We start from the raw sequence: 25,930 nt of genomic DNA on the forward strand, positions 1-25,930 counted from the left end.
TGCACAACGGGTAAGAGATCCCACCGACGGTGGAACTGATGACCGGATTCTTTCCGTTCAGGGGTCGCGCGAGCATCCTAATAAGACAGATTAGATAATCCCGTTAAGGTCTTGTATAGTTTGGTCAGCACGCTCAGGGCTATATATTGCGTCCATATCCTCTCACCTGAGTCCAATGTATTCCAAAGAGCGTTCTTCAACCTTCGGACGAAACCTCGGACCTCCCTCTCTGTATCTCAAATCGGTTAGCACCTCGAAGAACAATGGGCGACGCTGCTGCTGCTCCCTTCCCATCTCCCTTCCAGACCTGGCACAATGATACCTACCCCAGCATTGACCCTTCACGCCCCGAGCTTTCGCTCAAGGGGAAGACAGCAATCGTGACTGGAGGCGCTGGTGCAGTCGGCGCCGCTACCGTCAATGCCTTCGCCAAGGCAGGTGTCAGTCTCATTGGCATCGTGGGACGAACACAGAAGACCTTGGATGCCACCAAGGCTAAATTCGAGTCTCAGTATCCCAATACAAAGATTGTCGCCGTGACAGCGGACACGGCATCTCTCCCTAGCGTCGAAGCTGCATTCAGAGTCATTCAACAACAAGCCAACAAACCGATCGACATCTTTGTCCACAACGCCGGCCATCTCGCCGAACCCGCGACCATTACATCTTCGGATCCCAAGGAATGGTGGACATCTTTCGAGGTGAACATCCTCGGGGCCTTCCACTCCGTGCGAGCTTTCATCCCGGTTGGTTCTCCCACAGCGACCATCATCAACATCTCGACGGCGGCAATCCACGTCCCCGCAGCTATAGTATCCAATTTGTCAGCGTACTCGTCCTCCAAGCTCGGCGCGCTCAAGGTCTTTGAGTTTGTCCAGAGCGAGAACCCGGACATGCATGTGGTTAATGTTCAGCCGGGCGTCATTTTGAGCGACATCAACGTCAAGCATGGGGCCATGGCACCTATGGATACCCGTAAGTCATTCTCTCCTTTCAGCCCCTCCCGAAACACGTCTGGTTTATCCCCATTTGCTGACTTGTTCCCCCAACGTGCGATACAATCAGCGGACTTGCCAGCTTCATTCGCAGTTTGGGCATGCAGCCCGGAAGCCAAATTCCTGAAGAACAAGTTCGTCTGGGCAAACTGGGACGCGGACGAAATGAGGGCCAAAGCTGACGAAATCGCAAATTCGCCCGCGTTCACAATGGGTCTGATGGGGTGGCCCGTGCTGTCTTGAACCAATGTATCCGTGTATGTAGCTAGCCATTTAGACAGATACCGCGCCGTGGGCACGGCGTATTATTGTCGTATTGCTCTCCCTCTGATCGGTCATCGGAGCCGAACTTAGCCCCTTGAAAGCGGTGACATACTGGCGAGAAACCCCCGGCTGATAGAGCTATCAATGTTGACATTGTCTCCGGATTAAGCAGTCGGGTGGCCCCAGAGCATGGGGACGGTGCGAACGGTCAGAGCTGCATTGCCGACCAACGTCGAAATAAGCGAAGCTGAGACGTGCGTCTGGAATCTTGAGCAGCAAACTAAGCCGGATCCAAACATCTCGCCGTGCTACCGTGCCACGGTTTACGCCATGTCCAGTCGGAATAGCTACACAAGGTCGATACTTTGTCATGCTCGCCTCACATATTCGTCCGAAAGACGCTGGGCTTGCTGAAGCACCTCGCCCATTCGTCTACATCTCGATCGAGGACCCAGAGGAATCTAGGAACAGAAACATGCGCGTTTTTGGTGGCTTTTTGAATTTGTCAGAAGCCAAATTTCGTCCGTTCATAAGCTCTATCTCTATAGTCATCACCACGTAGTCAAATCAGACCACTTCATAACATGTCTATACATCTTGAAGGCTGTAAAGAAATTACAATTCAAATCGAAGCCTCCTCGGGCTCGATAATGAGCCGACCCATTGCAACGGCCACCAACCGTAGAACTTTTGTTTCCAAAAAGACCGACCATTTGACACCGTCGGACCAAAATCCAGAAACAAGGAGTAAAAGATACCCCTGATTTTTAATGCTGTTGGCTGGACGAACTCTCGCCGCCGAGCCTCTTCAATTCAAAGTCCTCCGCGTTGCTGCTCACTGGAGCCATGGGTGGGAATGGCTCGTCTTCAGTAGTGTGAGACGCAATCGAGTCCACACGAACTGCCTGTGAGCTGACTTTACCAGATCTCGCATCTAGAGGGCGAACAGACGGAATGGGGGGTGCCTGGCCCTCCTCCGCCAGTGAGTCGCGCGGAAGATCCATGCTTCGGCCCGTGCGATTGAAGCGGCTGAGGAAGCGGTTGCGATGTGTCTCGGTACTGCTGATCGAGGCCCGATGGTGGCCCGTGGTGGATGGTTGTCTGCTACCACCAAAGCTTTGAGTGGTCGAGCGCCGAAGAATCCCGCTCATCATGTGTCCTTCGCGAGACGTTGACCTTCCGTGGCTTTCGCGTTCTTGGGACTCTGAGATCCTTCGTTCCTCTTCGATCCGGTTGGACTCTCGGATCACCTCTTCGAATTGTGGGCGGCTTCGGTCTTCGTACACATCGGACAGTTGCTCCCCTGAACTGACGTCTTTCATACCCAACGAAAAGTCCACCCTCTTGGCCATGGCCGACAGAGACTCGCCTCTAGGTCGTCCTAGTTGGCCTGTGCTAGGCCGTCGCCGCATGATGGAAGGGTAGTGAAGCGGAGGGGCTGCAACAGCCGGCGTCTGATGGATTGGATCCCCAGTAATACTCCCCGAAGCATGGCCAGGCTGCAGCTCGTTGCCATTGCCGCCGATGAGAGGTGGAGCGCCCGGAGGCAGCTGCATAAAGTACGGCACATCTGATCTCCAACCAGCTTGGTTACGACGAGGTCCTTCGATGCCAATCTCTTGCATAGCCACCATCAAAGCGCAGATGAATTTGTTCCTTCGCTGAAGTCGAAGCAGCTCGTTTTGCCAGTTCGATTTGTAGAAGAACACAACATTCAGCGTGAGAGAATACGCTTCGGTCACCTCCCTAAGTTCCGTCAAGATATTTCCCTGGTACTCACGCTTTTCGGATCTGACAAATTCGAGTAGCGAGTTGCGCAAAGCCTCGATTTGGTCCAGAGTGGTACCAAATCTGATGACAATAGGAACGGCTTCGGCAAGACCTCCAGAGCGCCGCATGTTCAGGATGAATAACGTGTTGAGATACGAGTTTGGCGCTTGAACAATGTGGCCTTCCATTTTCTTGAACTCCGTGTACAACAGCGAGATTTCCTTGACAAAGTAGTCATCTCCTTTGAGCGATGACCCGGTGTTGCCGTAGATTGAAACTCGGTCCCCAACGTCGAATGGATGCTTGACGAAGACAAAGATACAGGACTGAAGGAATTCTTGAGCCGTGGCGGAGAACAGCCAGGATAGAGCGAGTACTGCTGACCCAGCAGAAGTCAGGACTCCGGCTGCCGAAGTGGAGATGAGAGAGATAAGGACCAAGAGGGTGACGATGCAAACGATGAAAAACAGAACATCGTCAAGCTTGCTGACGACAGAATCGAGGTCCTTGAGAGAAGCAGTGATCGATTTCCGTTCCCTGCCGATCTCGACACAAACCGCTTCAAGTTCCTCCATCGAGATATCCCCATTCATGTCTTTGTCGAACATGCTGAAAGCAGCTTCAGCTTCCTCTTCGTTGTCAAAAGCGGCCTTCAGGTCTTCCGAGGACACGGTTTCGAATCCCTCTCGCACGAATGTCCGATACAGGCGTCGAGCCAGAACTTGCGACCCGCCGGTGCTGTTGAGCAGGGTCAAGACAACCTGAGAAGGGTGGCCACTTTTCGCCACCTTCTTCCCAGTAAAATCACCCGCAACAGTACCGGCCACATCACCTACTTTGGCAAATGCCTTGGTGAGAGCTTCCTGAGCTTGAGCGGCGTATAAGGCGGGAGTTTTGGTTCCAGACCCAGGTTCCACGTGTTTCTCTTCAAATTCTGCGTCCTCCATGGCAATTTTGGCTTTGGAAAAGATGTAGAGTTTCGTCAGGCTGCCAATTTGGAATTTGTTGATTTCAATGCGGTCGGCGTAGGTTCGCAAGTGGAAGGAAATGGCAATCAGCTGAATAATGATCTTCTCGATGAAGTTCAAGGTCGCACCCACGAAAATAGAGATAATGACCTTATTAAGAACCTTTTCCCAGTGCTTCGTTTGTTTGGAGCCATTAACATGGTGGTTGGTCATGGTAGGCAAGAAAGAGACCTCGATACCAAGCCACCAGAAGAAGATTGTCGCCGGAATTTCGAGGGCTTTGCCTAAATCTCGCCACTTTTTGGAATTGTTCGTGAAGAGGCTCGAGATAAGACCCAGAGGATACGGGATACTCCGGGCAACAATACGCCCAGCCCAGAGAGTCAGCCAGATAATTTCGAGCCATACTCCGAACCAGATCAAATCAACACCGCCGACACTTGCATGCTCGGCAGCAGGTAGGAATGCCCCAACCAGAATGGGAATCAGGAGGAGGGCAAAGACCGGGACGATGTAGGTGAAGTAGCGTATGACGAAGCTAGAGTGGTGGATGTATTTGAAGAATTTGGCAATCTTAGTGCTGGGGTTTTCGGGCGGCTTGTATATGGCGGTACGTTCGTGGATAGGGTTCGTAGCCGTGTCAAACTCGTCGAGTGGTTCGGGTGCTCTTGATCGGGATCGATGGAGTTGTGCTGAACTCCGACCGCCCTCTGAGTCCCGAGATTCAATTGACGTCAACCGTTCAGCTCTCTGCACGGCCAGTTCATCCTCGAGACGATGAGCCTCCTCTCGCGTCTTGCTGGGGGACCGTGGGTCCTCGAAGCGTGTATTGGTATCTCGTCGCTGTGTTTCCACCTTCAACCGGTCGAGCAACAGTTTGCCGTCGACAGAACCCTCGTGTCTGTCATTTTCCACCGCCGTGCTGTCGTCATCGGAGGGCCTTTGGCTGGATGGGTCGAACTCGAAGCGAGGCAGTTCTTTCTCGGGGGTGGTCATGTTGGGTAGAGGCAAGGTCGAGAGACACGGGTATGGAGAGGAGCAGGACTCTTCCCTGCCGGCTGATCCTCCTCTTTACCCTCAAATATTATACATCAGAAGCCAGCCAGCGGCTCTGGAGACAGGTAGCGAACGTGTGGGTGTATATGACGCAAACAAATGGGGATCAATGCCGGGTGGATGGAGTCACACACAGGCGTAAAATGATCAGATATGGGAAACGATATGTCTGAGAAGTAATACCAAAGAGGGGCTATGTCAGTCTATAATGTGCAAACGAAGGTGTATAAGAGGCGTGATAGAAGGAAGTGCATCTGGGACGGAGGCCGAAGTGCTGCAAGGGATGGGCTCCCCTCTTTCCATTTATGCATGCTGCAAGTCTACCTGGCGAGCTGGGTACAAAATCAACTCTTGCTTGTACTGGTAGTTACGTATGGCCCAGAAGAACGAGTAAGCACAGGCACGCAAAGATAGATACCGCGAAAACAGGAGCGATTGACAGGGATAGGCAGCCTTGGCTCTTGGGGACCGCTTTCTGGTGGGCGAGGTGGGCACCAAGAACGCCCCCAGGCGCTCCACAGGCGGATCCCGTTGCGGAATAGAGGAGTAGGCGCCTCGGATGGCCATGCAGGGCGCCAGAAGCCATACCCCAAACTGCCAATCGTGCCCCCCAATCCCGTCTGCCATAGGCGGTTGACCCCTGGAAAGCCGCCCAGGACAAATGTTGGTGCTTGGTCGATGCTGGGAATTTTCTGACGGTGGCGCCAGTGGAGTGTTGATTCCCATCCTTGTTGCATCATTTTTCGCAGCCGCCCCATGTCTCAACACAACGCAGATGTTGATCGGCCAAATCGCGTTGCCGTTTCTGCAAGTTCCTCACTCGACGATCGAGATTAAGACTGAGAAACTCTCGGGCAGTTGCAGACCTAAATGACCGAAAGATCCAGTTTGTGCATAATGCCTCCGTTATACAGATGGATATTTTGGAATGCCAAAATCTTCCCGAAAATGCAACTGGCTCTTTCAATGGCATGTGCCGCTGGTTGGTTCTCGTCCCAAGCGAGGCCAGGTCCCCCAGCATGGTTGACTTCGGCTATTGAGTGAGAATCAATCACCCTACAACCATCCACCCCCCAAATATACAGTCAGCCACACCAGGACCAGCTGTCTTCAGCTCGCTTACAGCGATATTTCAGCACTGCAATCATCGAATGTGTTGTCTCGATGAAACCACGCACAGAAGACCATTTGAACCAAGTGTTTTAGCATTTTGTGGCGCTTTGGATGAGCAGACGCCGAGCTCTTGACCAAAATTTTATCTGGGCCTCTTATCAATGTGTGGCGCGCGCGCCGTTGTGCCGCCAGCGATTGTCATTCAAGCCTTGTTTCATCTTTGACATGTGCTTCATCTCAAGTGGCTTTCATTTGCTGTGCTCTTATCAAAGAAAGGAGACCGCCATAGTTGGCAGGCCTGAAACAATGTCCGCAGCCAGCCTTGTTGGACCAGCCCCTGAGTTCGGGTCGATGCAGGAACAAAAGTGACGGCTCGAGCATACGAGTATATGTGAGGAGTCTGAGGACAAGGCGAAGAGCGAAGCAGATTGATCGCCAGCAGTATCTCGCAGATCTCCAATTTCAGTCTAAGAGGTGTCGAAATTTAAATCGCAACCGAGGCTCAGGACTGTTGTTTGTCGTGAAGGCGCCTCGTTCCTGGAGATCACTGACCGTTTTTTATTGACCGATACGACTAACGTGCAGGTTTTCGAGTCTTAGTGATGTGTTTTTCATGCCGAGATGCCCAGCTCGACATGATCTCGCTAGCCATGCCGAGGAGTTTATCGTTGATAGCATGAACCACGCCTCTCGATCATCACTAGAGGCAGATTGCATTATCATATAGCAGGATAGGATGCACTGTGAAGGCAAAGCAGACAGAAGGCAGGGAACGGAGCGGAAACAGTTGACAGCTGCAGGTACATCCATGGCGGCATGAACGGAAAAGTGAAGGGACAGGCAGTTTGGTGGTTCTTGGCTTGTTTATGCTGCTCCGTCTTCCCCAATAGGACGCGCCAATCGCAAATTGATACACACCACTTGACCATCCGCGCACTTTAGGCCTCATTCTGTCCTTGTCACTCTTCTTCGTCCTGTGCATCGACAGACCTCGCAGAGTCGACATTGGATAGCCTCGCGTCTCTTTTGTCTTTTCCTCTGTATCGCGCTCGCAGCACCTCCACAGAATGCACGGAGAGGTGAGTTTTCCTGCCCTTTGTTTTTGTGTACCCCTCCATTGTTTCGTGCCCAAGGTCCCCTGCATCACCATTCCTATCTCCACGCAGACGTCCTTCGAAATAATTTTCGTTCTCTATTTCGATGCAGCACATACTGATCTTCTCAATAGGTTTGCCACCTGCACATTGGGCAGGCTGGCACTCAGCTTGGCAACGCTGCCTGGGAATTGTGCGAATAAACCCTGCTCCCACCGCTACTTTGAATCACGATTGCTAATCACCTCGCCCAGGTATCTTCTCGAACACGGCCTGAAGGCTGATGGTCGACCTGATCCCGATGCCAATGTTGGTGATGCTGGAGCCTTTGAGACCTTTTTCACCGAGACCAGCAACAACAAACACGTCCCTCGGTCCATTTTCGTCGATCTCGACCCTTCCCCTATTGATGAAATCCGAACCGGCAAATACAGACAACTCTTCCACCCAGAGCTCCTGATCAGTGGTAAAGAGGATGCTGCAAATAATTATGCTCGAGGTCACTACACCATCGGCAAAGAGCTTGTGGACGATGTTTTGGACAAGATCCGCCGCGTTGCAGGTGAGGATTGACAGGGGCTTCTAGAAAGTGAGGAGGGATACTGACCTACCGCAAGACAACTGTTCGTCCCTTCAAGGCTTCTTGATCTTTCACTCCTTTGGGGGTGGTACTGGGTCCGGCTTCGGCGCCCTGCTTCTCGAACGACTCTCGGTCGACTATGGCAAGAAGTGCAAGTTAGAATTCGCCGTCTACCCTGCCCCACAGGTATCGTCGTCTGTCGTCGAACCTTACAACGCTGTTCTCTCCACCCACAGCACCATTGAGCACGCAGACTGCACATTCTTGGTGGACAACGAAGCTGTGTACGATATCTGCCGTCGCAACCTGGATATTCCTCGACCCGACTATGAGCATCTAAACCGCCTCATTGCCCAGGTCGTCTCCTCCGTCACTTCAAGTCTCCGCTTTGACGGTGCTCTGAACGTCGACTTGAACGAGTTCCAGACCAACTTGGTGCCGTATCCTCGAATCCACTATCCACTCATCAGCTATGCGCCCGTTGTTTCCACCAAGCGATCTTCCCATGAGAGCTTCAAGGTCCACGACTTGACGCTGCAATGCTTTGAGCCAAACAACCAGATGGTCGTTTGTGATCCCCGCAACGGAAAATACATGGCTGTTGCATTGCTCTATCGTGGTGATGTTGTTCCCCGAGATGCGAATGCTGCCATTGCCTCTCTCAAGGCCAAATCAAGCTTCCATTTGGTTGATTGGTGCCCTACCGGATTCAAAGTCGGCATCAACTACCAACCTCGTAAGCTTATCGTCATTGGCCGTTGGTCTATTCTGCTGACATATACATTTAGCCATGCCTGTTCCCGGCGGCGAGCTCGCCAAAGTCGACCGGTCCGTTAGCATGCTGTCCAACACCACCGCCATCGCCGAGGCCTGGAGTCGACTCGACCACAAATTCGACCTCATGTATTCGAAGCGAGCGTTCGTGCACTGGTATGTCGGCGAAGGAATGGAGGAAGGCGAGTTCTCCGAAGCCCGAGAAGACCTGGCGGCATTGGAAAAGGACTATGAAGAAGTTGCTAGCGACAGTCTCGAGGCAGAAGATGAGGCTGGCGCCGAGTATTGAGTGCTCACACAAACATCTAACTGATACGACGACGACATGAAATCGGCGGAACGTCCTCATTTGCAACCACACAGACGCGGTCAATTGGTAGATCACAGAGCTCCAAGTCATTCAAAGGATGAATGATGCGCCATACTCTTTGGTCTAGAGAAGTGGATTGTTGACCAATGTGCGTGGAGTAAATGAGACCCACGGTATGAAAGCATGAGACGAGTCACGGCAGCGGGTGTCGATAGCACAGATTGATTGAAATAGCGATTGTTACCATGAGAGATATGGGAATTCTTGAGGAGTGGTGACGCCGTTCATAAGACTGCAAGTTCATGGAAGCTCTTTAGGTAGCGAACGAAAACCATATTACACCACTCAATGGAGAGATTACAGCTTTTCTATATTTACAGCCTTGCTCGAGCAACGCCCAGAATGTCAGCCTTGCTGATTCTGCGCACGTGACTTGGATGAAAGGCATCTCCCACTGCTCGTCCGCAGTTCATCCCCCTTCCCCGGCGGTGTTGGTGGTGCATCTGCTGAGATTCGATTGCTAATCTACTGTGTATGGCAGAGTCTCGTACACCCATAATGGTCCCCTTCATTCCGTCTGCCATATAATCATCATGTTCGGGTCCACCATGTCCCTTGTAAACCCTCTTCCTCCTGCGCAACAAAGACCGGCTCTCTACCGTTCTCTGTCACATACTAACTCCTCGAACAAGAACGACACCGCCTCCGCTGGCCAGCCTCAAAGCGCAGAGCCGAGTACTCGGCCTTCACGACCGTCCCATGTCAGATCGAGATCCTATCTCTCACCTGCAGACCCCAAACCACGGAACGCAATCACCCTCCCGGCTGCACCCAGCGCATTTGAGAAGACGGCATCGCGCCTACACTTGCCAGGAACCTCGCATCGACATCACAAGGACAAAGACCACAATTCCAGCGGTCATCAACACTCACAATCGCATTCGCACATAGCGCACCATAACAATGACTCGACACACAGCCTCCCCTTCAGACGTCACCGCCCGACCCAGTCCGAAGCACATGCTCCCCGTCGGTTCGCTTCAAAGGAAGCTCTCTCGACCCTGCCCCATCTGGTTGCAGGGCTCAATGCCGAACGCGAGCGGCGCACACACGCAGGGAACATACCTAATCCAATAAATCCGACCAACCGCAGTGCAGGCGGCAGCAATGGTCCCAACAACACGGCTGCGCATGTCTTTGGACCCTCCGCCGCCATGTCCAGCGACTTCCAGGCAGGCGGCCGCTACGACTACAATGCTTCTGGATTTCCCGAACTACGCCGGCGTGCGACGTCGGATCCCGCCTCTCGCGACAAACTCTCCCACCCGGCTCCAGCACATCCTCTACGCCCCAAGACCTCGCTCGAAGAAGCCCTCGATCGTGGTGATGCCGCCCGCGTCGCGCGGCGGATCCATGTCAAGGTTGAGGATCTCCAGCGCCGCGACCAGGAACTCCGGGTGGGCGAAGACGAACTCCGCTCGCGGGTTGCAGAGATAACCGCCACGGGGGTGGAAATAACTCGTCGACTAGACTATGGGTACTACAACTTGCTCGAGAAGGTCGGAAACCTGGTCAGCATGATTGGCAGTTTCCAGTCACTCGCACGACAGAGTGAGACGTTGATAGGCAACTTCGAGCGCGAGAGCAAGCGGGTCGACGAAGACACGCACCGACGGGTCAAAGTTCTACAGAGCGGATTTGAGACGAGGCAGGTGAAAGCCCGACAGTTGGCAGAGCGCGGGCAGAAGGCGAGCATGAGGGCGCGGGAGCTGTCGGCGCGACTGGAGAAGGCTCGGGCGAAGGTCGAGGAATGGGAAACCCGCGAAGAGAAATTCCGCAAGGCGTGGGACCGCGTGTGGGGGATCGTGTGGTGGACGAGCATCGCGGTCATCGTCATTGTGGTGGCCGTGGTGCTGGGCAAGGAGTGGTATTTCCACGGAGACCCCGTCAAGGCCGGGTTGAGACAGCACGGGGAGGGACACTGGAACCGGAGCTTGAGACTGGGCGGGCCCGCAGGAGGGCAGGAGAACGAGAGACTCCTTCGGCTCGGCGAGGGTGCAGGCGGTAGCAGCGACAGCAGCACCAGGGAGAACGAGACAGACACCGCAGTGACGAGGCTGAACGTGCCGGACGACGTGCGGCAGATTCTCCTCGGCGTCGCCGAGAGGAATCGCATCCGGAAGAAGGCCTTCCCGGAGGTTCCCAGCATGCTTTCCACAAACGCCCGGTTGACGACAAGTACAGAGGAAGAGCAGTGTCGTGAGGATCCGAGACTGGCCAGCTTGGACGAGCTTTGAGTGATCCCCGCGTTATCACCCACCAGTTCTCCTGCTCAACCTCTTCTTTCACGAGACTACATCTGTTTGTGTGAGCACTGTGGCTTCACTGGACGGTACAAGACGGTTCCGCCGGATGGATGGGAAGGGAAGGGATTGACCCCATGGCCATGAGTTTAGGACATGATTCTGGGCATCTTGAAACGAACAAGCGAAAAGCGATGACGAACCCCTTTCGAGGGTATTGAATTATGTTCGTTGCTGGCTTTCTTGGTTTTGTGTGCATTGGATGTTTGAAAAGAGATACCCCCCCTCAGTTTGCTTGCAAGAGGAAAATGCCTTTGATCTTTCAAATGATATCTACCTTTTGGTTTCTTGCCCAGCGGCCACACCATTGATTTTACACACCGAGACGAACCCCAAAATGATGGAGTAACAACAATGCGTCGTTGAGACGCCGTATCTATCCAGTCAGTACATTGTGAGAGGTTGAGCGGACCTCCTACTAAATACAAGCAAAAATTGCCGCCGATCTCGTCGGGGGCCCAACAAGCCTAGAAACGCCGGAAGCATTGGTGATTAAGATCCAAACGGTGTGGCGACATCCAAACCATTTCCAATCGAATATAATGTCTCAATGGAGGGCCGGTGTCTCCTTCCGCGCCGTGTGTAATGATGTATCAGGTGAAGTTGGCCGCCTGAGAGTTTGGAGAGATGGGAGCTCGACTTGTTGAAAGCTGATGAAGGGGCCCGGAAAGTGAGTGTGGAGGTAGTACAACGGTGATAACAATGGCGATGGATGAATGTCGCCCAAGCCTTCTCTCATGCCGGAAGCTTGTTGGACATTCCTGCGAAAGCAAGGCTGCCCTACTGTTATTCCAGCAATAATCGGATATGAACATCTGGAGCAGCGGCACCAGAAGACCACAGAGACCACATCTCAATCATGCAGAGAATCGACGCTTTGAATGGGATTACCACGGTATCCCGCCAGAAGATCATCTGCTGGCCCCGTTGACACCGTTCGAAATCTTGAATCCAACAACTGCTTTTTCTAGTGCCTGCAGGACATCCTTCTTGAGATCCTCGGCATCCTCAACACCACAGCTGAGTCTGACAAGATCGTCAAAAACGCCGATGGCCTCACGTTGCTCCTTAGGTATGCCGGCGTGCGTCATAGCGCTAGGAACCTCGCACAAACTTTCGACGCCTCCTAAGCTTTCGGCAAGAGTGAAGATGCGAGTTTGTTGACAGAATCTTTCTGCAGCAGAGTGACCGCCTTTGAGACGGAAACTGAGCATCCCACCACCCATGCCTTCGCGATGCTGCTTGATGGCAATCGCTCTCTGCTTGTGAGAATCCAGACCAGGGTAGTTCACCGCAATGACATGTGGCGAGGCCTCCAGTGCTCGAGCAACAGCCAGTGCATTCGTACTTGCCTCTCTTGCTCGGAGATGGAGCGTCTTAAGCCCTCGGTGGGCTAGCCAGCAATCGAATGGTGAAGGCACCGCTCCAATGGCGTTTTGGAGAAAGGTCAATCGCTCTTTCAGTTCTTCCGAGTTGAACGCAGCAACGCCCATAACAACGTCTGAGTGTCCGTTAATGTATTTTGTCACAGAATGCACAACGATGTCTGCTCCGTGATCCAGTGGATTCTGCACGTAGGGCGACAAGAATGTATTGTCCACCACGACCAGAATGCCATGTCTGTGGGCAACTGACGCGACATTCCTGATGTCAACGAGACTCAGTGTAGGATTTGAGGGACTCTCGATCCAGATGAGTTTCGTTTGCTCCCTGATCAACTCTTCAATGTCCAGTTCAATAGAAGGCGAAAATGTGACCTCGACTCCATGTGCTAGGGCCACTTTTGTGAAATATCGATGAGTGCCTCCGTAGACGTCCGAGACAGATATGACATGTGAGCCCGAAGCGAGCGACTGGAGGATTGTTGCCGTTGTAGCTGAGCCCGAGGCAAACGCCAGAGCGAATCGAGCGTGTTCAAGGGCGGCCACGGCTTCTTCAAAATTGTCACGATTTGGGTTCGCGCTGCGACTGTATTCATACAGCCCAATGGGCTTCCCCACAGCGGTTTGTGCGAAGGTCGTCGATAAGGACAGAGGTTCGATGACGGCGCCTGTGGAGGGATCTATAGGTGCGCCGGCATGGACCGCAAGTGTCCCAAAGTTGTAGACGGGGGAAGGGGCTCGAGCAGGTGTGACGATGCCGCCATCTTCGTTGGTCAAGATGCGCTCGTTGGGTCTGAGAGGACGGGGCGAGAGAGGGACCTGGACTGGAATGGTCATGACGGCCGGCGAAGGCTGATTCTTTCTGCTTTGCTTCAAGACAACGACAAAGAAGAAAGTGGTGTGGAGCGATGGAGGAGCCCGGATTCTTATTGCGGGGGTCAACGACTTTAAGCTGGAGGGGAAGGACAGGCAAAGCAACACAGGTAGGATTTCAGCGACAACGGGGAAGAGAGCGAGGTTATGTACTTGTTGAGCACTATTTCATCTTGTTTGTAAGAAGAGACATTTTTGGGGATCAGTGGTCCCTATCCGATGGAATTCTCTCGTTTGACCCGCGAGTCGTCAAACCAAATATTTAATCAATCAGACAAAAGGGCAAGAGATGACGTGCTTGTTGATTAGGGGATCCAGGCACCTCCCAGGCACGACAGGCAGTTTCTGCAGGCCTAGGGAGCCCAGAACGCCAATGCCGGGCGGGCGAAAGGCTCCTCCGCGTTTAAATTTAGTGGCCCCTCGCCCCTACGCCGGCCTGGCGCCCATCCAAAGGGCGTGATGACAAACCCATTCCAGAGGCAATTGCAGTAGTTGCCGCTTAACCACGGCTAGCCCCGCCAGTGCTGGGAATACTTGCTCCCACAGACACCAACCACTTCTCTCTCATTAACCAATAGGCAGGTCGTCGTGGTGAGTATTGGCTCGATAAATGGTCCGCTGGAAGGTGTCAGATAATGTCGACGAGCAGTATAGCCTTCTCCAGCAAGCAGAATGCGCACAACCACATTCGATCGCTTGCAGCTTCGTGTCACCACCAGTCCACACCGCCCAGCCCAGGCTCGCCCATTGATGCCTGAACCAAGTTAGAAACAGCTTCCACGGCCCGTGATCTGGACATTATACCTCGATAGAGTAGGGCACTCTATGCTCTACCACCGGGTCTGGTTCAGGCTCGCCCGGTTTCCTGATCTTGGGAGGTGTTGGTGCTTGGTCATTCCACTTTTCGGCCTCGACACGTATGTTGACGATCGTGCCTTCGTCGAGGTAGATTGGATCACCTTCAGTCTCCCAGACCCAGGTCTTTTCGGTCTCGTTGCTGTTGACGGCTCAATACGGCGTTCGGAGGTGTTTGTTCCTTGGCTCGACTCACTAGACACAACCCTCGAACAGCATGGTTGGCGGGACAAAAATGTCGTCGAAGAATCGGGTTGTAACTTGACGCCGTAGAGTTAGCTCCCTGTTCGAGAAGCAGTGTGTACGACTTACCCCGAATGCCTTCAGGTGTACATTTCTGGATAACGCCGGTAATGATCTCGCCTTTGAAGGGTCGAAACACAATCATTCGGAACTGAACTTTTCCTCCCTATCAGCTCCAAGGTAATCGAGGAGTCAAAAGACTTGATATACCATTGACATTGGCATTTCCCGTGCCATGACCGATCAAGCCATCAGAAGCTTTCAGCAGATCATACATGCAAATGCACAGCCCGACCTTCTGCACAACCTGGCACCGGGGTCAGAAATTGAAATCCAAGTACGTTGGAGAAGCAGACTTTGTTTGAATATTTCTCATTGATGCGATCTTCGAGGTCTTGCCGGGTAATTTGGTTGTTCACAAATCCATGTGGCGGTATTTGCACGACATCGTCGAAGGTGGTCTACCGAATTAGTATTCCCTAGAATCCCGACCTGGCGGAGTGATGAAGCAACCGTACGAGGATGAACATATTCCTACGGGATGCGCAGAAGATTCCGTGATTGTGACTCGGAGGGAACGAGACGTAGCATGTTCTGGGACTCAGAGAGGGCGGGTATGTATTGGAAAGCCGTCACGACGAGATTGAGTGGTATAGGAAAATCTTTCTGGACATAAAAGCGCCTTTGATGGAGGTTCCGCTGTGGCGCCGCTTTAGACAGCAAATAGTCTTGGCGGGCTGCTTTTCATCTCCCAAGGGAACGTTGGGAATAACGAATCTCGCTCCATCGGCCACCTTTCCACCTTGATCTTGCCAGTGTCGCCATTGCCACTGTTGCCATCGCTGCCCTACGCTTTATATCCGATCATCCGTAGAAATGCCTTGCGCTTTGCTATGTCCGCTTCACCTTCGATGCCTTTGGGACTGAAGCCATCCACAACGCCTAGAATTCCCCGTCCCTGCTCTGTCTGTGCCACGATAACCTCCACGGGATTCGCTGTAGCGCAATAGATGCGACAAACTTCGGGAACAGTCCGGATGGCACCAAGGACATTCAGAGGATACATGTCCCGTAGGAAAATGATGAAGCTGTGGCCGGCTCCGATGGCCATGGCGTTTCGCTGGGCCAAAGCGACAAGCTCTGGATCGGTTCCTGAATAACGGATCAAGCAGACGTCCGACGCCTCACAGAAGGCAAGGCCGAATTTGGCTCCCGGCACAGCGTTGAATATAGCCTCGTGGAGGTCTTCGACCGTTTTGATAAAATGGGAGTGGCCTAGGATCAGATTGAGGCCCTGCGGGTTATCGATGAGAACGGTTTTGAGTTCCATATCTTGCCAGTTCGCTTGATTCTTGAGATGTCGCTCAGTGTATTTAACATAGTATCTTTTTGGACGTGTTGGGTAGCCTTATATCCGGCTGATTTTACAGTCAACGCCATCAGGTGATGTTTAATTCTCACCTGTTCCATGCCATGTTTCCACAGCCTCCGACCCATTGAATCTTTGTGTATGACGAACGAGTGCACCGTTGCGTGACAGACTGGCTCTAAATGACATGGGCGTCTGCATCGCAAGGCGTCGAATTTGTTCGCTTTTACTTGCACATACCTGCGTCCGCGTACTGTTTGATGCGTTTGCTTTCCCAAGCCTCAGAAACGAATAATCAACCTCAAATATGAGTCCAAGACAATGTCAAATGCATAGTGCCTATTAAAATAGACATAACCATGTATTGGTCCACTGGCGATGCAGATTTTGAAGTACGGAGGAAGTTGTGTTGGATGGAGTGTTGTCTCTTGTAGATGGCGAGTGGAGGATGAGCAGGGCGGCGAGGGATTGGTCAAAGGTGATGCCGGATTCCAGCCTTGCCGCTCAGCCTTGCGCGGCGGGCCTCTTCCAAACAAAAATTTGGGGTTCGCCGCCGCTGCTCGCTTCGCGCAACTATTTCCAAACTTTTCTGCTTGGTAAACTAGGCACGCGGGCATTTTGTCTTGTGTCGTGTATCTAGATGATCCAAAAAGTATTTTAGCAGTGCTCCCTGCACTTGTCGTTGCACCTTCTGGATGTCAGGCCAGCCCTTCTCTTTCCCTCCTCCGCCTCCACCTCCTCCCAAGACAACGGAAGGTGCTCACCCGCACACCCAGACCTTTCAGGGCAGCAGAGGGTCATTCAGGGGCGGTCATTCTTTCAGAGGACATGCAAGAGGTGGTCGTGGAGGATATGGAAATAGTCGTCCAGGGCAGACTACATCGACCGCAGTGTACAGTCAGAATCGATTCCAGAAACCCTTGAATAATGGTCCACAAAGGGGCGGCTTTCTCAACGCCGCGCAGAAGCGGGATCATAGCACTGCGTTTGCCCCGGTCCACCAACACCGCCCGCGGCCTACGGCTGCGCCCGCGGTACCTAGCTTCAACGCTTCGATCGAACATCTGTTGACTCGCAGACCATCTGTTGATCAAACTAGCCAGAAATCACCTGAGCCCAAAAAAGTAGAACCCAGAAAACACAATGTCCTTGGTTTAACTCCTGCAAAATTTGACCAAGATTCCGATCCAGAAGACGACGAAGATGAAGAACAGCGCCTGGCGAACAAAGCGACGTCGGGCGTGGGTGGTTACATATTCGAATACAATGGACATCCTCTCACTCTGCGGACTCGGGAAGAGATATTGACTTGGCTCTCAGAAAGAAAACGGCGCTACCCGACAGAGGCGCGGAGAGCGGCGGCGAAGAAGGAGGCTGAAGAGAAGAAGCGAAAATGGGAGGAGGAGCAGCAGGCCAAACGAGAGGCTAGAAAAGAGCTTCTGGCCAGAAGAGAACAAGAAAGAGCCGAAAGACTGAAAGCAACGGACAAAACGAAACAGCCACGCGAACATAACCGGAGTTCTCGGAGTCGGGAGGAGACCACAAACACAGATGCCGCCGCTCGAGCCAAATTGAAAGCCGATAAGTTACGAAAGAGAGCTCTCAAAGCGCAACAGCAGTTGGAGAAAGCGGAGGAAGCGTTGCGGATTGCTGAGATGAAAGGGACTTCCTTAAATTCCTCGAGTACCGCCACGATACGCAGTCCATGTCCAACCCCAGAAGCTGGCGATGTCTCGTCCAATTCTGACCTCACAGACTCAGATGTCACCTCATCCTCTGGCTCGTCCACAAGCTCCGGCTCAGACTCCGATACAGATTCGGATGCTAGCTCTGATTCAGGTTCCATTCCAGAAGTAACGAGCGCTAAACAGGCGTCTGGTGCTCATGCCTCTCTACCGCCGGGACCACGGTCGGCAAGGCCTCAAGCGCCTCAACTCTGCAAACATTTTGCTAAGTACAAAACTTGCAAATGGGGCTCAAGCTGCCGCTATTCGCATGATATCATTCGAAAGGACGGGAGAAGCGACAAGGGAACAACCACGAGTCTGCACAAACATTCAACAACTACCGCTACCGGCAACGTACGGAGGAAAGGATTGTGGCAAGTCATGGTGGACAAGGAGAAAGAAGAAAGCAGGAAACGCCTGCTAGGTGCCATCATTGGCCTGGGAGAGAAAGGACTGCTTGAGAGTCCATCACAGAAGGCAGACGGCACTATATAGGATGCAAACGTTCTCTCAGTTATTATTTCACCATCCAACCATCTTTCGATGAAGCAAGCGGTTACGCACTCATGAGCGTTTTAGCGACTTCGCGCTGGCTTTAATACATCATTTGACCCTCCCGTTCGCAATCCCTCCGAAGCAAATCCACGACAAACCCCCGCCCTTCTCTCCCTTCCCTGATCCCAATCACACCCCCTCCGCCTGCCAGAGGGAAACAATGCATTTGCCCTTCCCACACCAACCACTTCCCCGTCACGCCGAGCCTCTGGCACTTGCGCATGAACTCGATCCCGTCCGGCGCCAGCACGTCGTGCGTGCCCAGGACCCCGTGCACGTTTACCTGACGGTCCTTCAGAGCGTGGAAGGCGGCTTCAGGGTTGCGGAGGGGCGAGACGCTGGAATCGGCAAGCGGGATCGCTCCGTACGAGGACGGATCCTGGTTCTTGGGACCGTGGCCGTTGCCGTCGCTGTTCCTGTTCCCGGTCCAGACTTCTGCGACCTCCCGCGTCAATGCTGCCGTGAGGACACAGTCGAGCTTGTCCGCCTCGCGAATTTGCGGGTTGCTGTTCGTCAGGTCCGTAGGAGCTGAGATGCTGATCAGGGACGTGAGTGGGAATCTAGGACTCGTCCTCGGTGTCCCGTTGGGTGGTCGCATGGTCCCATCGTCGGCGAGGGATGGATCCGCTCTGGGAGAGACTTGCTGCTGCTGCTGCTGCTGCTGCTGTGGTGTCAATGCATAATTCTGCACGGCCCAGAATCCCAGACTCAGCACGACGTTCCCACCGCTGCTGTCACCCATCAGACTCAGCGTATCCCCATTCTCCACCGCCTCGTCCAGCACCTTCGTCAACCACTGCTTGAGAACCCGCAGACTCTCTCTCGCCGGACTGTTCGGCGCGAGCGGGTAACTCACGAGGACCAGCTCGATGTCCATATCCCGACGCAAGATGTCGGCACGTGGACTATTCTCGGCGGCTGGAGGGTGAAGACGACGGTTCGCCAGGTCCTGCGTGAGCAGGGCCAGGAAGCGCCAGTGCTCGGGCGCAGGAGGGGTTTGGAACCCGCCGCCGCAGAAGTAGTAGACGCGGTGTCTGCGTCCGCAGCCTCGAGGATTCACGGCCTGTCCGTGGTGGCCAGTGCTGCCGTCGCTCACCACGCCACTCGCGAGATTCCCAAATCCCCCACCGCCAGCGGCAGACATCCCATCCCCTCTTGGGCCCCCTGCCCTTTCAACGCCCCCTTTCCCCTTTCCCCCGGTCGCGCGAACCCGGTACATCCACACGCCCTCACACCGCGTCTCGGCGATCTCAACGTTCCGCTTCTTCGGCGGCGACAGACGCGGCGACCCCGCCGGCTGGGCTGGGTCGCGGGGCCGGACGAGACGAGGACGGAGCGGCTTGATCACGGCTCGCAGCACGCGGTAGAGCAGCGAGAGGTCGGCCCGCGTGGTGATTTCCACGCCGTGGGGGACCGGCGCGCGAGGCTGGCCATCGTGGTGGTGTCTGGGGCGGTTGCTCGCCGTCGTTGTTGCTGTCGTTGTCGTGGGAGGAGTGGTCACTGTTGACGCGTCGTGTGGGAGTGAATGGATGGCTTCTTCGACAGGAGGACGGTCTCGTGCTTGGAGCATGATTGCTCCGTCTGTCTCCTCGGGCGGTATGCTTTGTCTTGCCTTGTCCTATCGTATACCGTTTCGTCTCGTCTCGTTCTCTTCCCTCGTTTCTTGCCCGGTATATAGATCCTAGGACCCCATCTCCGAGTGAAATCACCTCGGGCGTCCAGAGGATGTACGTATCAAGGGTCGCCAATGGTGAGTAGACGTCAGACCAGATGCGAGGCAAAAGCACCGAGGGATCGACGAGACACACAGATCGGCTTGTATGTTGTCTGGTATCTCGCTCCTAGGTAGTCACAATGCACACGATCATGAATCCGGCCGCCACCAACTCTACCTAGATACCATGTATTTGGAGATGCGATCTGCCTAGATTCCTAGAACACATGCATCATCATACATGGCTTCACAACACCACCACTTCGTACCCGTGACTCGCCTCGAGAGTTGGTATGCATCTCACCACTCAGGAAAGAAAAGTCGTCGACGTCATGATTCATTAGAAACCGAGTTACGTGAACAGGCTTTCCCCCATGATTCCCATTCAGACTCCAGCCGGCGCCTTGCTCCAGTCCACGTACCCACCCCGAGCGACCGACCACCCAGGACAAGGTTGGGAGGCCGATCTGAGGATCTTCGTATTAGCCACACCACTTGCGTGATAAGCGAGCAATAGTGCCAAAACCCGGTGAGATTGAGTAAAGATCCGTCTCGACTCAAGACCTTCCAAGTGCCAACAAGTACGAGGTACGCAGGCACGTAGGTCAACTTTAAGAACCCAACCCGGACCTGAGTAAACCAATTTGTATCTCATCGCCAAACAACAACTGATGTCCAAGTACGGTGTACAACACCACGCTTGCTTCCTCGAATTTTATTATTGTTGTGAATATCCCCAACATACACACACACAAGTGGAAAATCAGCTCCCTATTGCGTCTTTTGCTCGCCTTTTGACTTTCTTAACCACATAGCTCAGGAGTAAGTGTTGCCCATGGTCCGACCATCCATCCTCCCGAAGTACTCTAGGGCCTTTGGATCAAGACATCGAGCTTACCTTCCGACCTGACTGTGTCTCGATCCAGCCTTCACCGCGGCCACCCTTCATTCGTGCCTCCGGGATAGATCGCCATATATTTGTCGACTCGTGGCTGATTCGTATCCTGGTAGCGGAGATGGGTTGCTGTGGCGTAGCGTAGGTGTAAACCACGTCTGAGATGCTTCTGGAAGCGACGTGAAGATTAAATTTGGCATCATGGTTCCAGGGTGCATTCCAGGGAACGTGTTTTGGCCAGGGCCAGAAAGCCAAGGTGGTTGCTCAAATGGAACAAATGAAAGTGGCATCGAGCTTCCAGGGTGCATTCTAGGGATCATGTTTTGGCCAGAGGCAGAAAGCCAAGGCGGTTGCTCAAATGAAAATGACATCGGAGGCGCCGCTGACCGAGGGGCATTTCTTTCAGCGGGATTTGAGATAGATTCAGTGCCTGAACGTCCCAAAATCGACATGGAGTCACCATATATTGATTCGGGAGGTGTAATTGGCTCGTTTCTGGCCTCTGTATTGTTCCCTTCATTGTCACTAGGTCGGATCCCAGCAGAAGGAGAATATATCGGAGGTTGTGGTCGGGTGGTTTCCCGTGGCCCTGATGTATTCATATATGGATCTGAAGTGGAAATCCCAGAGATTGCCTTCGAAGCAACTCTAGCGCGGTGTCTAGCAGGACGAGGTACCTCGGAGTTCAGTTTGCAGAGAGGAACTTTCTCTCCAGCTAGTGGATTGGACGAGGAAGTCGCTTCTGGCCCAGCAGAATCAACGCTCCGCAGAAGTCTCCTTGATGATCGACGGCGTGCAATCACCTCTTCGATTTCATGCACGTTAGGCACACAGCCGCATTGGGCCGGATAGCTCGTATTCGCTCCACATTTGTAACAAAAGCGCCCACCGCACGAGCAATGGATCTGGTCGCATCCGTCGATCCTCTCGACCAGATTCTTGCAGCTCGGGCATTGTTTCCATTGCTTGCTTCTAGCGAGTGTGCGATCCCTCACGTCCATCAAGTCTTCAAGGCTCTTGCAGGGGTCGCCTTCAGCTCCGACATGGTCAGCGCGTCCTTGTTTGCATTCCACACAGGTCTCGGCACCGCAGTTGGAGCACAAGAGAAACTTTTCCTTGTTACCAGTCTGACTCGAGGGAATGTAACGACTGCAGAACTTGTTAGAGCAATAGACCGGGTTGGGGGCTGAGTATTCTTCATGAACGCTAAGATAGCGGGACCAGACTGCCTCATCAAGATGTTGTTGGATTGAGCCAATGTCCATGGGCAGCTGAGCATAGCAGCATTTTGGTGGCCAGGAGATTCTGTTGGCGGTGCCAGCGCTGACAAGTTGATTGAGACAAGTTCGGCAATAGCAATGACCACAATCGAGAAAGATGGGGACCTTCACTCGGTCGAAGCATGCTCGGCAAACGACGACCTCGCCTTCTCCGGGCTCCGAAAATTGAGTGCGCCTCAATTTGCATCTTCGTCTGGCCTGTGGAGAATGCGCATGGATTGCACGTTTCTTAACCGTCTCCTGGTGATGCTCCGGATTCCTGTCTGGAGACCCCTTTAGGAGAGCCGCATCTCCAACAGCTACCCTAGAATCTTGCAAATTATTAGTGGTGGGACGCGGATCAAGGTCCACGGGGTTCTCCTGACGTGGTTGGCTTGTCATTTTGGGGCTTGAATCTGTCGTCTGTTCAAGTACTTCGACGTCGAACAGAGTTAAAGTGTCTGAATCCCCGCGCCAGAATGCGAGAAAAGCTGAGAGGTGCTCAGTGAGACCAATAGCCCGCCTCGTTCTGCGCAAGATGACTTTGGGTATGGCGGAGACGTGGTTGCCTGAGACGGCTCCAGTACCAGATTGACCGGAGCTATGACCAGTGTGATGCTCTGTCTTTTGTATTCTTCCATTGTTTGCCATAATCTGTGACGCGTGGGGTATCGTAGGAAGGAGAGGGGAGTCGAACATATACCGACGTCCGGAGGACTAGAGGGTAGACTCCGCAGGTAGTAGACAGACACGAAGACGATAGTTCGAAGACACCCAGAGGATGGCAGGGAGCCCTTCTTTGAGCCGGGTCAACGTGTGTTGGGTGCAAGTGTATTCAGCCTTGTCAAGCTAAGTCGACAGCATCAGTTGCATCAACGTATTGGGGGAAGACCTGTCAACAGTAAGTAGAGAAGGAGAGTGAACAGGTCATTGTAACGGCATCAGAGATATAGAGGCAGTCAAACATGTACAGATGGCAGTTGAGAGAAGGTGGTGAATCAAGAGGTAGATGGACATGTCACTGTAGCCGTGCAAGTGGTGTGGTGGTTGACGTCGATTGGCGGGGAAGCGACTGGATGTGCTGTTGTGCTCCCCTTGGCAGCTTTCGCTTCATCAGGCGGAAGGCAACCATCTCGTTGCATCCCCAATATGCGCCCAGTTACAGCGTTCTTCATTTCGCCTCGAATCCAGTCGACCATCCCATGTCGCAAAGCAAACTGTCCGAACCGTACACGGTTAGCCGTCCCCCCAACCCCAGCAAGGTGCGCGGAGGGAGATTGTGAGAAGCAAGCACGAGAAAGAGGCGGTAACATTTGTAGCTGCCAATGAGAGAAGACCCTGCATTTTCATCTGCGAAAGGATGTGCAATAACGAAGATGGCGAGGTTGAGCTGTTTTCTTTTCTCCTTGCTGGTGAGGATTCGGCTTGAATTTGGCCCTAGCGGGTTGGCCGGGTCCGCACGAGATTCATCAGGATCGGCAATGTTGGAAGTCATATGAATTCTCATCACACAATGTAGACGACCCCCAAGGACTAAAGGATGAGTATTGCTTCATCATGGCAACCTCTGTGGCAGGCGACTAAGATCCTCCTCACTCCTGTGTGATATGGTGTTTGTGACCATTGCTCGTCACTGCTGCCGCGTCTCCTACCGGACCTTCTTTGTTGATTCACCTCAACACCATGTTTTGCCTGTTTGTTGCAGTTTGCTGTCGCCATTGTTGCTGTGCTTCTGTCGTGCTCTCTATCTTCTAGAATCTACACTCACCCCTTCCAGCAAGAGCTGTTTGTGCTTCATAAGTGCTTCTCAAGCATTGCGTCGACATATTGCTTGACCACCATCTGCCTCCACCTCAGCCGCAATTATGTCCGCCCTGCCCACTTGTCCTGGTGAATACCATGTCAGGTCCTTCCCCATCAAGTCCCGGGATTTTTCTGATAGTGACAGCATCGAAGCTCTCACTCCGATTTCGTCAACCGGTGCCCAGCCTTCCACCCCTGCCGAAAGCGAAACCAGCGGGTCTGTGATCAGCGAAGCAACTGCAGCATTGCACAATGAACTTGACAGGAAATTGGAAGCCCTCGTTCTGGCCGAAGAGACAGTGCCTCCTTGCGGACAGCCAGCGGCCGATCTCCCCACCGAAGCGCCTGCGCCAACTTCTAGAGATCCGTTCGGATTCGTGTGTGCTTTCGGCTTCACCGGATCATTCGACGAGCCATCAGCCGTCCCCAGGACGAAAGGCGCCTTCCTCGATGCAATCAGAGGCGAGATCGAGGGAATCGGCATGACCCAGAGAGGTCTCCAAGCCTACCAGAACGCCATCAACTCTCGAAAGTATCATACATTCAGCACAAAGTTTCTCATTGATCAGAACACCGCCACCGTCATCACTCTCGACCAGTTGGATCAAATAACTACCCACCTGAAGAAAGTCGAGGAAGAAGTTCAGCAGATTGAGAACGAAGACGAGGAGGTCAAGGACGAGCTTATGGAAGCCTTCAGGCATGCCCAGCCTTGGGTGATGCGTACACGGGCCATCCTGCGACATTGTCATGTTTTCTACAAACTCAACTTTGTCCTAGCCACTGGGAAGAAGACTACACAGTCTTGAAAAGAGGTGGCTGTGGTTCAGAAGTAACTGGTATCCTTCCGTGCGAAGGGGTGAAAAGGCGTCGTCTCAGGATGTGTCGGAGTCAAGATGGCCGTCAGAGGTGTGGCATTGGTGTGACAAACGACAAGTTGCGCTTGTTGTTTGTAGTGAAATGATTGAATCTCTTTTCGTGGTTTACTTCGCTCCTTCCGATGCTCACCATGCCACTCGAAACTACCGGTGAAGTTGAGCACCGTCTCCGAACCCCTTATCTTCTCTTTATTCCGCAATCTAGATTATCTCTTGACACAGACATTGCTCTATTGGCTGCGGTGACCGTTCTCTGGTCACGGACGCCGTTCTTTCGCAGGTTTGCAGAGCCCAACGATAAGCCAACATCCTGCAGCGGCGCTGGATACGAGCCAAACAGCTCAATCGAGCCCAACCGAGCGACCAATGGGCTGATAAGCGGTCTGGCTTTCTTAAAGCCAGCACCCAATCGTGTTTGTCTCTTATCACGGTCTTGCGAGGTCCAGACTGACCGAGCCGCCCTCTTTGCCTCCGTGGTTGCCAGCGCCTGCCGGATTCCCAACTCGTACCGACTTTGCCCCCAAAACGATGGACGGAGCCTTCCAAGAAGAGCCCCATAAAAGGATGCATTGGCTTCATGCTCTCAGCGTTACTCAGAGTTCAGCGGGTGGCGCTGGCTAAGCAGAGGGCGATCTTCGATCACCCCCTGCTGCCTCTCACGGCCCTGACATCCAGGCCCCTCGTGCGATGTTGCTAACTAGCTTAGGCGCCGACTCCAGGCATCGAGGGGTAAGCAGGGGAAACGGTGAGGGGCAGCCAGAAACCAAAAAAAAAAATATAAACAATGGTGACAACACAATCGAAACAAAACCGGATGAACTCGTTTCCCTGGGTTGGCGACTGAGGACACGCTGCTGACCGACAGTCCCCCAAGCCTCCTGCAACTTCACATGCCATTCGCTCCCGACCTCAATCTCAGCATCTTCGATTTCTTCACCGCCAGAAGCTCGACCGTGGGTCGAGTTCGCGCGCACGCGAACTTGACCCCTCCATCGTTCAAAGCTAACGGCACCGACCTGCGGCGACATGCGGCGCCTTGCTCGATCCAGCGGGCCGTCACCGACTGTCACGCGTTTTCATTTGGCCTCAG

At 53.4% G+C, this 25,930-nt stretch overlaps 11 protein-coding genes across 11 annotated transcripts; 5 read left to right on the top strand and 6 right to left on the bottom strand.

The window, feature by feature from the left end:
- Positions 1–263: 263 nt before the first annotated feature.
- Positions 264–1,287, top strand: PV07_11201 (uncharacterized protein; the record flags this gene model as incomplete). The annotated part of the gene is made up of 2 exons (XM_016398615.1): positions 264–975; positions 1,066–1,287. 2 exons carry the CDS (start codon positions 264–266, stop codon positions 1,236–1,238), a joined length of 885 nt encoding a protein of 294 aa, XP_016243177.1. The 3' UTR covers positions 1,239–1,287.
- A 452-nt stretch (positions 1,288–1,739) lies between these two features.
- PV07_11202 (uncharacterized protein) lies at positions 1,740–5,424 on the bottom strand. The gene has a single exon (XM_016398616.1). It carries the CDS (start codon positions 4,991–4,993, stop codon positions 2,027–2,029), a length of 2,967 nt encoding a protein of 988 aa, XP_016243178.1. The 5' UTR covers positions 4,994–5,424; the 3' UTR covers positions 1,740–2,026.
- A 1,655-nt stretch (positions 5,425–7,079) lies between these two features.
- PV07_11203 (tubulin alpha chain) lies at positions 7,080–9,297 on the top strand. The gene is made up of 5 exons (XM_016398617.1): positions 7,080–7,245; positions 7,395–7,453; positions 7,515–7,822; positions 7,878–8,576; positions 8,629–9,297. The coding sequence occupies exons 1-5, from the start codon at positions 7,234–7,236 to the stop codon at positions 8,901–8,903; spliced, it is 1,353 nt and encodes a 450-aa protein (XP_016243179.1). The 5' UTR covers positions 7,080–7,233; the 3' UTR covers positions 8,904–9,297.
- A 117-nt stretch (positions 9,298–9,414) lies between these two features.
- On the top strand, positions 9,415–11,737 carry PV07_11204 (uncharacterized protein). The gene has a single exon (XM_016398618.1). The coding sequence runs from the start codon at positions 9,518–9,520 to the stop codon at positions 11,219–11,221; it is 1,704 nt and encodes a 567-aa protein (XP_016243180.1). The 5' UTR covers positions 9,415–9,517; the 3' UTR covers positions 11,222–11,737.
- Positions 11,738–12,198: 461 nt separating this feature from the next.
- Positions 12,199–13,506, bottom strand: PV07_11205 (uncharacterized protein; the record flags this gene model as incomplete). The annotated part of the gene is made up of 1 exon (XM_016398619.1): positions 12,199–13,506. One exon carries the CDS (start codon positions 13,504–13,506, stop codon positions 12,199–12,201), a length of 1,308 nt encoding a protein of 435 aa, XP_016243181.1.
- A 745-nt stretch (positions 13,507–14,251) lies between these two features.
- PV07_11206 (DNA-directed RNA polymerase) lies at positions 14,252–15,170 on the bottom strand (the record flags this gene model as incomplete). Its single annotated transcript, XM_016398620.1, has 7 exons — positions 14,252–14,296; positions 14,347–14,539; positions 14,594–14,657; positions 14,710–14,796; positions 14,851–14,947; positions 14,997–15,101; positions 15,159–15,170. 7 exons carry the CDS (start codon positions 15,168–15,170, stop codon positions 14,252–14,254), a joined length of 603 nt encoding a protein of 200 aa, XP_016243182.1.
- A 317-nt stretch (positions 15,171–15,487) lies between these two features.
- Positions 15,488–15,970, bottom strand: PV07_11207 (uncharacterized protein; the record flags this gene model as incomplete). The annotated part of the gene is made up of 1 exon (XM_016398621.1): positions 15,488–15,970. One exon carries the CDS (start codon positions 15,968–15,970, stop codon positions 15,488–15,490), a length of 483 nt encoding a protein of 160 aa, XP_016243183.1.
- Positions 15,971–16,545: 575 nt separating this feature from the next.
- Positions 16,546–18,355, top strand: PV07_11208 (uncharacterized protein). The gene has a single exon (XM_016398622.1). The coding sequence runs from the start codon at positions 16,705–16,707 to the stop codon at positions 18,229–18,231; it is 1,527 nt and encodes a 508-aa protein (XP_016243184.1). The 5' UTR covers positions 16,546–16,704; the 3' UTR covers positions 18,232–18,355.
- PV07_11209 (uncharacterized protein) lies at positions 18,332–19,861 on the bottom strand (the record flags this gene model as incomplete). Its single annotated transcript, XM_016398623.1, has 1 exon — positions 18,332–19,861. One exon carries the CDS (start codon positions 19,859–19,861, stop codon positions 18,332–18,334), a length of 1,530 nt encoding a protein of 509 aa, XP_016243185.1.
- Positions 19,862–19,987: 126 nt separating this feature from the next.
- On the bottom strand, positions 19,988–23,395 carry PV07_11210 (uncharacterized protein). Its single transcript, XM_016398624.1, has one exon. The coding sequence runs from the start codon at positions 22,856–22,858 to the stop codon at positions 20,951–20,953; it is 1,908 nt and encodes a 635-aa protein (XP_016243186.1). The 5' UTR covers positions 22,859–23,395; the 3' UTR covers positions 19,988–20,950.
- Positions 23,396–23,888: 493 nt separating this feature from the next.
- On the top strand, positions 23,889–24,889 carry PV07_11211 (uncharacterized protein). Its single transcript, XM_016398625.1, has one exon. The coding sequence runs from the start codon at positions 24,025–24,027 to the stop codon at positions 24,769–24,771; it is 747 nt and encodes a 248-aa protein (XP_016243187.1). The 5' UTR covers positions 23,889–24,024; the 3' UTR covers positions 24,772–24,889.
- The last annotated feature ends 1,041 nt before the right edge of the window (positions 24,890–25,930 follow it).

This window comes from Cladophialophora immunda (genome assembly GCF_000835495.1).
Source record: "Cladophialophora immunda strain CBS 83496 unplaced genomic scaffold supercont1.7, whole genome shotgun sequence".
Lineage (NCBI taxonomy): Eukaryota > Fungi > Ascomycota > Eurotiomycetes > Chaetothyriales > Herpotrichiellaceae > Cladophialophora > Cladophialophora immunda.

What these genes read in the sequence shown, in the direction of transcription:
- PV07_11208 (XM_016398622.1), top strand. Translation starts at nt 16,705, where the DNA reads ATGTCAGGCCAGCCCTTCTCTTTCCCTCCTCCGCCTCCACCTCCTCCC.
- PV07_11211 (XM_016398625.1), top strand. Translation starts at nt 24,025, where the DNA reads ATGTCCGCCCTGCCCACTTGTCCTGGTGAATACCATGTCAGGTCCTTC.
- PV07_11203 (XM_016398617.1), top strand. An exon ending in GGCAACGCTGCCTGGGAATT is followed by an intron (nt 7,454 to 7,514) that starts GTGCGAATAAAC and finishes CACCTCGCCCAG; the next exon opens with GTATCTTCTCGAACACGGCC. An exon ending in CAAGATCCGCCGCGTTGCAG is followed by an intron (nt 7,823 to 7,877) that starts GTGAGGATTGAC and finishes ACCTACCGCAAG; the next exon opens with ACAACTGTTCGTCCCTTCAA.
- PV07_11210 (XM_016398624.1), bottom strand. Translation starts at nt 22,858, where the DNA reads ATGTTCGACTCCCCTCTCCTTCCTACGATACCCCACGCGTCACAGATT.
- PV07_11202 (XM_016398616.1), bottom strand. Translation starts at nt 4,993, where the DNA reads ATGACCACCCCCGAGAAAGAACTGCCTCGCTTCGAGTTCGACCCATCC.
- PV07_11204 (XM_016398618.1), top strand. Translation starts at nt 9,518, where the DNA reads ATGTTCGGGTCCACCATGTCCCTTGTAAACCCTCTTCCTCCTGCGCAA.